The sequence below is a fragment of the Thalia democratica genome, chromosome 2 (assembly GCF_965202585.1).
Source record: "Thalia democratica chromosome 2, ktThaDemo2.hap1.1, whole genome shotgun sequence".
In the NCBI taxonomy this organism is placed as follows: domain Eukaryota; kingdom Metazoa; phylum Chordata; class Thaliacea; order Salpida; family Salpidae; genus Thalia; species Thalia democratica.
In genome coordinates, this window is record NC_139166.1 from 28876518 (window position 1) to 28885587 (window position 9070).

Genomic DNA, 9070 nt, shown 5'->3' on the forward strand with positions numbered 1-9070 from the left:
TAACATGAATCTATGTGACACCTCCACTATAAAAAAGGTAAACCATGTCAAGATGCTAACCTCTACGTGGTGACATGGACCATTAGCTAATTAATGTTAAGATTACCGAATAGCAATCATAACATTAGTTGGTGAAGCTAATAGCATCGCTTATTACTGTTATAAGTTACATAAACTATTTAAAATAGCTGCTTTATGAAGCAAAACTTATGTGGTTATATGCTTTAACAAAATATTTTATAATATTACACTTTTGTAAGTTAGTTAAGAGGTAGATTTAACTTTTTTTAATCTGAGAGCTAGATTTAATAAAAAAATTCGGGCCATGTAATTTGGAAACATTAACAAAAAAAAATTCTAAAAACCTAAAACTTTATTTTTTACAACTCTTTAGTAGAAAGAAAAACTTTAATTGTAATATATTTTGTTAAATTTATTAGTGTTTGAGCTTTTAAATAGATTAAATCAGTGGCTCAAGTTATAGCATTTATGTTTTTAATTTTGCAAACTTTCTTTTTACTCTCATAAACAATCATATTTTGATTAACTTAAAAGTTCTTACTTCATTTACATAAACGAAGTTTTTTTTTGTTGCACAAGTTCATAACATAAACCAGTAAATTAGTTTTTTCTCATACAAAATTCTTACACAAAACTAATATGTTTTCTGTAAATGAAAAAAACAATCTTGGTGTTAAAATTTCAAAAGACCACTAACTCTAGCGTAAAATTTACAAAAAAAAAAAAGTAAAATGTTGAGTATTAGTTTTAGCAGTGTTAAGACTTGAATTTGTTATTAGTGTATTTGAATTCGATTGAATTTGACAAAAATATGCCAACAATATAATCAACTTTTTAAAAGAAAATAAAATAGATAGAGAATTTTTTGAAATTTTTAACTAGCTATAAAAATTAAGAACGATAGTAAAAATATTTTAAGCTAGAAGTAAGTTTATTAAACAAAAACGTAAAACCAAGGTGCTCAAAATAAATTTGGTCTAAGGAAATAGGTATGATGAGCTAAAAAAATTAAAAAAAAACCCAACAGTCAAAATTTTAGTAAAATTACAGTGAGATTTTTATAAATAATGAACTTGGATTACATAAAGATGACGGGCTAGGGATAATAAGAAGCAAAACACCTATATAAGCTGAAAATACTGCTAAGTACCTAAATAGATTACTTATACAAATATTTAAGCTGTTATAAAAAGAAGTTAAAACTTGATAGTCTAACAAAATATTTACTACACTCGATACTAGTGTCGAAAACTTATTTTAAATAGTTTATTCACTAGAAAGATCTTTAAAGAGTCTATAATTTTTAATGCAATACAAGAATAATTTTATAAAAGTATAGACATTTGACCAAAAAATTTTCATTATAAACAAGTCTATGCTTTACCTATATGTAAGTTTTATGCATTCAGACAAACGTTATGCGTTATTAAATTTGTTATTTAAAAGAATTAACCTAAAATCGCTTCTACCTACTATAAAAAATGTATTTTTTTGTCTTAAACTTTCTTACTTGTATTCATAAAGTACTTTATCAACAATTATATAGATTGTTTATTGTTTTTACAAAAAAAAACTTATCACTTAAGTTCAACAAATGTTTTAGCTCAACATTAAGAAACCAATGTCAACTATTTACCTTAGGCTAAATTAATTGAGAAAAATGTTGATATAAGTTAAGAGAAAAAATTAAAAGAAAAAAAATTAGAAGTACATACTTGAATTCATTTAGTTCATTTCTTGTCTACTACAAAAAAAAAAGTAGATACAAGACTAAGTTTTTTAAGGTTATCATAGCTCCATATTTTTACATTATGTTGGTATATTAATACGTCTTGAAAATTAAAAAAATGTTTTTTTTTCATAGTAACAATATTAGTTGTTTTTTAGTTTACTTTAAATTTGAAATAACACAAAACACTTGATTTTTTTTGAAACACACTTACAACTTGAAAAAAACTAACTGTTCTACTTTCTAATATTTTAGTTTTTAGGTTATAGCGTAAATTCTAAAATAAACACGATTACATATGGGGTGGCATATATATGAAAAATTGCTAGAAAAAGTTGCTAACTACTCACCTTTTGCTGGTAAAGTATGGATTGTCTTTATATTCATTTTTAGGTTAGTAACTTTAGTTTCTTTAACACATACTTTGTTAACACATACTTAACACATAACAGCAAAATTTATCTTGTTTGTTTTTTTGTTAAAAAAGAACTTAGATTCTTATTTTCAGTTAAGTTTATTAAAACTATTTTCTATTTAAATCTATAGGGGTAGTTTAATAATTAAGAAAATTACCGAAATTTTCTATATTTTTCTTTATATTTTCTAATGTCTTTGATGATTTGAAAAAGTATGAAAGTATAAAACAGGTTAATAATAGTGATAAGTGTAGGCGACACAATATACGATGATGAACAAGCTGAATTTGAGTGTGACACAAACGATCCAGGTTGCAAACAATATTGCTTTTCACAATTTACTCCTCTGTCACAAATCAGGTTTGAAATAGTAATAAACTAAAGTTGTTGTCATTTTGGTTTATCTATACTTTTATACATGCTAAAGCTTTTAAAAAATGCTTGCACGAAAAATACAACACACATTATTCACAGTTTAAACATATTTAGTTTTTTAAAGCTTTAATTTAAATTTTTAAGGAGTGTTTTTGATTTTTATTCAGTCAAATTAAAGTTTTGTTTGACTAACAAACATTTAAACTTTAACTTTTTCTCTATTTCTATTTATCTAAAATAGTTTTGTTAATAAAAAAAACTTTTTGTAAAACTTTTTTTTTTAATCTAATTTGTAAAAACGAACTGTTGGTTATTTTATACTGCCATTTCCGTTTTACCGTTTTGTTTTATATAGTATCGAATTATTCAGAGTTTGACAAAAACTATTTAACCTAAACACAGTTCTCAACATAAACACATTTGTATAATGAAGTTTTTGTTTGTATTTATGTAAAGTGACTAAAACGTATTCTATACAAAATAGCACAAGAAAATGTTTTAAGTACTAACTGTAAAAAGGTTATTTGAAACTTAATTTTTAGCATGTAAATTTAGTCTTTTAATAATAGTGTTACGATTAAAGAAGAAATCGGCGAAATTCTACAAAACTTAAGCCTAGACTTTTGTACTTTACATATCAAATGTTATGATCAAAACTTTATGTAAATGTTGTTTTCTAAACTTTTAGATTTTTTGCTCTTCAACTGCTGTTAGTAGGAACTCCATCGATGATCTTCATTGTTTATTCTCTCCATAAAACAACTCTTCTTCCCATACAGAACCAGAGAGACCAGTCGTCTCAGCAAACTCTCTTTTCAGCAGATTGTTAATATTTTAAGTTATAAAAAAAGTACAATTTTAATTAAAAGTAGAAAAAAAAATCAATACTATAGATCATGGCTTAAATAGTCTCTTTCATTTTTAAAAGTACTTGTTAAGTTTGCAGTAAAAAATTTTACTCAAATAACTTAAATAGATTTATGCAAATTACATATTTTATTTGCGACCGGTGTTGGTGGCAAAAGATTGCGACCTTTTCAAGCAAAAATAAAATATTAAACTGTATTCTTTATTATTTAAGGCAAATAACTATACTTAAATAATTTATGAAAAATATATTATTGAAAACGTTGAAAATTATTTTGTAGTTACGAAACTTAGTCTTTGGAATTACAGTCAGTAAAATAATTATAAATGACAAACGCTTAAAATAATTTTTGTTTGTTTAATAAAGTTTAAAAATTAAATACGTATTAGAAAAAAACTTTTAGTACTCGTTTTTAACAATAAAGTTATTTAATTAAGTTACATATATAAGTGAGCTTGTTTTATTTCATTTCCTTTTATTTTAATTTTGTTTTGTCGAAAAATTCTAAGAACCTTATTTAAAACTTTGATTTGTGTTAAACTAGAAATACTATCAATTCCATACTAAATAAACACTTTGGTTTTTGTTAGCACGGTATGTTTAGGTTATAAAAAAGTTTACAATAAAAAGTCACGTATATAAGGTATGTTAAACATAATCATAATACTCCAAACACATTATTTTAAATGTCAGTCAGACTGCTTGTAAAATACAACCATACACATTTTTTAAATTAAAGTTAATGCCAAAAATCACTTGACAGAAATTAAATGTTGATAATGTTTTTAAGTTTCTTGAAAAACATTCCTTTTGCAGTATACGGTATTTTTATATTTACAAACATCAAAAAACTCTTTTTCAAATACTATAAATTTTTAGTTCTATACAGTAATTTTTTACTGCTTTTGTTGAAATGATATTAAAAATTTTTATTTGCATACACATTTTATTGATTTTAGCTAAAATAATTTTTGAAAACATATATGTATAGTCTTGAATAAGTATTTTTACTTAAGTTTAGGCAAAATGAAGGCTTCTTATAAACTTATGATGATAACACAGTAAAAACTTATTTATATATTATAATAAAGTTTCATGTACTACTTACTCTGTCTAAAAAGTAATAGTTTATGTACAATTTTTAAAAAGAAAAGAAATTAAAAAAGTTGTAGTCTTTTTTAAACAGGTAGTATGTTTGTTTGTAGACAAGAGTCCAAAATAACTTTTTCTTTTAAAAATTCTCTTAATTTGTTTGTTGTAAGTAGTATTCAGTTTTAAAACGAACTTGAGTAATAAAAAAATCACATTTTCATATAAAAAATGACTCAAAAAATTATACTAATCAATTAATACGGTTTAACCTCGTTTTGAATAAAACAAATCAGATTCAAGGTACAAGCGAAGGAGGCGTAAAAAGAGGAAAAGAAGGAGGAGAGAGAGGAGGTTGAAATATATGCAGCATGAATACGACGATGCGTATGAGATACTTGAATTTCCCCTAAACAATGACAATAATTGTAGTAAGACTAACTAGAATGAGAAAAAAACACTTATACACTTTGTATTTTAGTTTTAATAATTTCAAATTTAGAAAAAAATGTAGGTTAAGATGTAAAACTATTTTAAGATGTACTTAAAATATTAGAAAACATTTATTTTACATAGTTTGATCATAAACTTGTACTTTTAATTCGTTCAAGAAGTGTAAAACGTTATTTTCAAATTTAATTTATATAAAAAACTTTATTTCTTTAATATAAGTTACATATTAAATTAAGTATCTAAGTATTATTTCAAAAAAATCGGTGTATAGTCATGTCATCAATTTAATTAAACTTGGCTTTTTTGGGTTTAAAATAACTTTAACCACAAATAAAAAACAACAAATCAGCTAAAAATATTACTTTGTAATAATTAAAAAAACATATATTCACACTGTTTTATAAGCTTACAAATCTTGAATAGCTTTTAAGTAGTTTTTAATTTTACTAGGTAACCAAGACCTTTTAAAAGTGAATCTTCCTTTGGTAAAGAATGATAAGTTAATGAGACCAAGTAAGGAAAAATTGTTGATATCAAGTACAACAGATACAACTTCTAATGACTCAACTACAACTTCAGATGAGTGTATAGTAAAAAGAAAAAAAGTGGAACCTCAAAAAAAGTTGAAGAAGTAGAAAGGTAGTTACAACAACAGATACAACTTCTAATGACTCAACTACAACTTCAGATGAGTGTATAGTAAAAAGAAAAAAAGTGGAACCTCAAAAAAAGTTGAAGAAGTAGAAAGGTAGTTTAAAAGTTTTCTAAAATGGAAAAAAAAATGTGATTTTATTTTACATAAGGTTATTCTAATAAAATTTTTCGAAAGTGTTTGTATTCATTATATACATAATTATTTAATGATATAGTTTAAATAAGTAATTTTTGTATGTTTGTTTGATAGAAAAAATACAACAACTTGTTTTTCATTCTACACATAATACGTTAAGCTTTGTTAAAAAAAAATTTGGTGAGCTTTATTCTTTGCATTGAAAAATAAGACAAAAATTAAAAGAACCTTCTATATATTTATGTAAAAAAAATATTTGTTTTATAAAAGTATTTATTCTTCTTAAGTACGAAAAAATTCAAAACAAAGACGGTGTATCATGCAGATGGTAGCGATGATATTTATCAAACAAGATCCATCAACAGAGCCTATTTTATACAAGCAGTTTTAAGATTAGTATTTGAAGCTGTGCTTATCTGGTTTCAAGTTAGTTTTAAAACCTGTTAACTACATCAAAATTTTAGTAGCTATTTGTTCAAAGTTAGTTGTGATATTTTTAGTTACGGCCAAATTTTACCAAAAACTTTTATTTACTAACGTAAATAGTAAAGTTTATCTAAATTATTTTTAGTACCAACACAAAGAGAAGTAATTAAAAAAAAAAAACCAATGCATTTTACAAGTATGTATAAAATAATAGCTACAAAACAGCACAAAATGTACGGTTTGGACGTCCAGTGGTTCCACGATTGTGAAGGACCTCCCTGCACTAAAGTGATCAGGTGCTACCCGTCGAGGTACATCGAAAAAACTTACCTGCTTCTGTTCATGTACGTCTTCGCCATCATATCTTGCGTGCTCTCTCTATTTGAGATCCTGTCGCTGATGTACAATTATGTGAAGAAGAGAAACAGAAAAGGCGGTGACGATGAGAATGGAATGACTGATATGCCTCTACAGAGAGTCGTTGATCTAAAGTTAGTAAGTATTGCATATCTAATTTGTAGTTTAAATATTTATGTTTGATGGATCAATTTATATTTGTAAGAATTTTTTGTGCAAACACATGTTTTTTTAATTTGATTGTTTCATCTTCGAATTTTTGCAATTTTGAGTTTAATATTTCATCAATAATAGTACTTTTTTGTATGGGGATTAAAAAAAGTAACTAAATACAAAAGCATTCTTTAAGTCTGCGTTTTATCAATTTCGTCATTTAAATAATTGCAATCAAACTTTTCAAACAGTCGACGTAATCCTGCAAACTTTCATCGAAGATTTGTTGGACTCAACACATTTCCCGACCTTGGTCCATATCCGCTTGTGAGGGACAACCAAGTTGGTGGATCGAGAAACGAGGTGATTCAATCAAATCACGCTGGATACCACTATTAAGTCTGTATCTAATGATTAAAACTACGTAAAAGTTTTAGTTTATGAAACTTTTTAGGCACAATTTTTTAGGTACACAAAATAGAAAAGTAGTTAGCATCTATAAGTACTTTTATAACATTTTCTTTATAAATAACATCACTTAAAGATACAGATTTTATTTTTTCAAATTTTATTAATCAATCGAGGATCTTGAACGAGTGAAACATTATTTTGACAATAAAGTTTGAAATTTGAAGTACTATAATTCTCATTATTCTTAAATTGAGAACTTTTATTGTAGTCTCAAAAGTTAAAAGTACACATAAAGAAATATTGTTTGATAAAATTAAATTTTTTCAAAAAAAAAAATTGTCTTCCTTTTTATGTTCTACTATGTCTTTCTTTCTATTTCCTACATTTGCATGCTATAGCTATGAATTTTTTTTAATACGATGATGCTAACTTTAAAGATCTTTTTTTAGAAATTACAAGAATATTAGATTTTTTACTTTTAATTTGGCTTTTAGTGTTATTAGTCATTAGTTGAATATTTATTTACAATACAATTTTAATACTTATTTTTCATTATGCTATGTAATTTTGTTAAAAACTGAATGACTAAATTTGAATACTGGTAAAAATGTACAGTGTATAAAAAATGTTTGTGAACTCAACTGTTAAATTTATTAAGTTTATTCTAATAACTTTGTAACCATCATTTTGTTTCTGAGTTTTATAAAAATACTTGCTACGAAAAACAGCTTAAATTTTTCATGAGAGTTTTTTTGAATTTATCTTTTAATTTCATATGTTTAATGTTGGTAAAGTTATAAACACATAAATTTTGTTATTAAATAGTGAAGTTAATTTAAGATTAAAAAAAAAACACTTTTGTATAAGTTGTTTAGAATTATATAAAAAGAAAATTGTTTATTTGTTTCTAAGCCTTTAATTCGATTAAAGACAACGTTTAACTTCACAGTTAAACATTGAAATGTTGATTTGAATTATTGGATAAAATTTTCTTTACTGTGAACACTACATAGTAAAAAATAAAAATCTTGTTTTATATTGAAAAAAATACAAGGTTTATAAAACAAATTAAATCACGGTGATTATTAAGTACATAACTTGTTTCAGAAGAAATTCTTTTTACACAACTTTTTTTTTGTTAAAATATACTTTGTTATGTTACAGTTTCATTGATTTTTCTTCTTTATTATTTTCTCGTTTTTCTTTTTGTAATATTATTTTCCATTTCAAACAATCTTAAGAAATAAAGACTGTACGTAAAGTGACGACCTCACGAGACAACGCTTACTGTTTTTTAATTATATTTTTTTAAATCCGGTACCAAAAAAAAAAAATTTTTTAGAAATGTTACTTGTAGAAAGTAAATTTTAAGTGCATGTTAAGTCAAAAAGCTATAAAACACATTATGCGAATAAAAAAAAAAGTTGTATTTTAAAAAATTGCTATTTAATAAAAAGATGATAATTTAAACAAACTTGTATTTAAAAAAAAAGTATTGCTAAATTGATTTTGACACGCCTTCTTCGTCTAATTAATTGTTAACATAAACAGTGTGTGTGCTACTTTTAATATCAAACCATTTCATTTGTAAACTTGCTGTGACAATTTCTGATCTTAAAAACTACTGCGAATACGATGAGAAAGCAATAGCAGTAACGAGAGTATAATTTATTAGTTTAATTTACTTTTTGATTACAATCTTATAAAAAGAATTTTTTAAATATTACTTTTAACCGTTTGCAAAGCAAAGTTCCTTATTATCCTAAACTTATAAAAGTAAAGAACATCTTACCTTCCGATAAATAAATTTATATTGTTTGTGTTTAGCATATTTTCAGTATACCGAACGGGTTTTGTAGCATAACTTTTTATACAAATAAAAACTAGTAGTTATTTTGCCTATCTTCAGCAAAGCTAAAATGTTACACCATCATTCAATAAACTCTAAATAAGAATTGCCACATGGGCTGTTGTTGATAGTC

General features: G+C 24.7%; 1 protein-coding gene across 1 annotated transcript; it reads left to right on the plus strand.

Moving 5' to 3' along the window:
- The first annotated feature begins 2017 nt into the window (after nucleotides 1–2017).
- Nucleotides 2018–7106, plus strand: LOC145828517 (gap junction delta-2 protein-like). The gene is made up of 7 exons (XM_082936273.1): nucleotides 2018–2143; nucleotides 2398–2526; nucleotides 3230–3366; nucleotides 4795–4885; nucleotides 6029–6167; nucleotides 6393–6658; nucleotides 6929–7106. The coding sequence occupies exons 1-7, from the start codon at nucleotides 2049–2051 to the stop codon at nucleotides 7074–7076; spliced, it is 1005 nt and encodes a 334-aa protein (XP_082792399.1). The 5' UTR covers nucleotides 2018–2048; the 3' UTR covers nucleotides 7077–7106.
- Nucleotides 7107–9070: the final 1964 nt, after the last annotated feature.

Bases quoted from the DNA above. Each gene is read 5' to 3' on its own strand.
- LOC145828517 (XM_082936273.1), top strand. From the start codon at position 2,049: ATGGGGTGGCATATATATGAAAAATTGCTAGAAAAAGTTGCTAACTAC. The intron at 2,527-3,229 runs GTTTGAAATAGT...CTAAACTTTTAG, and splicing joins ACTCCTCTGTCACAAATCAG to ATTTTTTGCTCTTCAACTGC. The intron at 4,886-6,028 runs GTATGAGATACT...ATTCTTCTTAAG, and splicing joins CAGCATGAATACGACGATGC to TACGAAAAAATTCAAAACAA.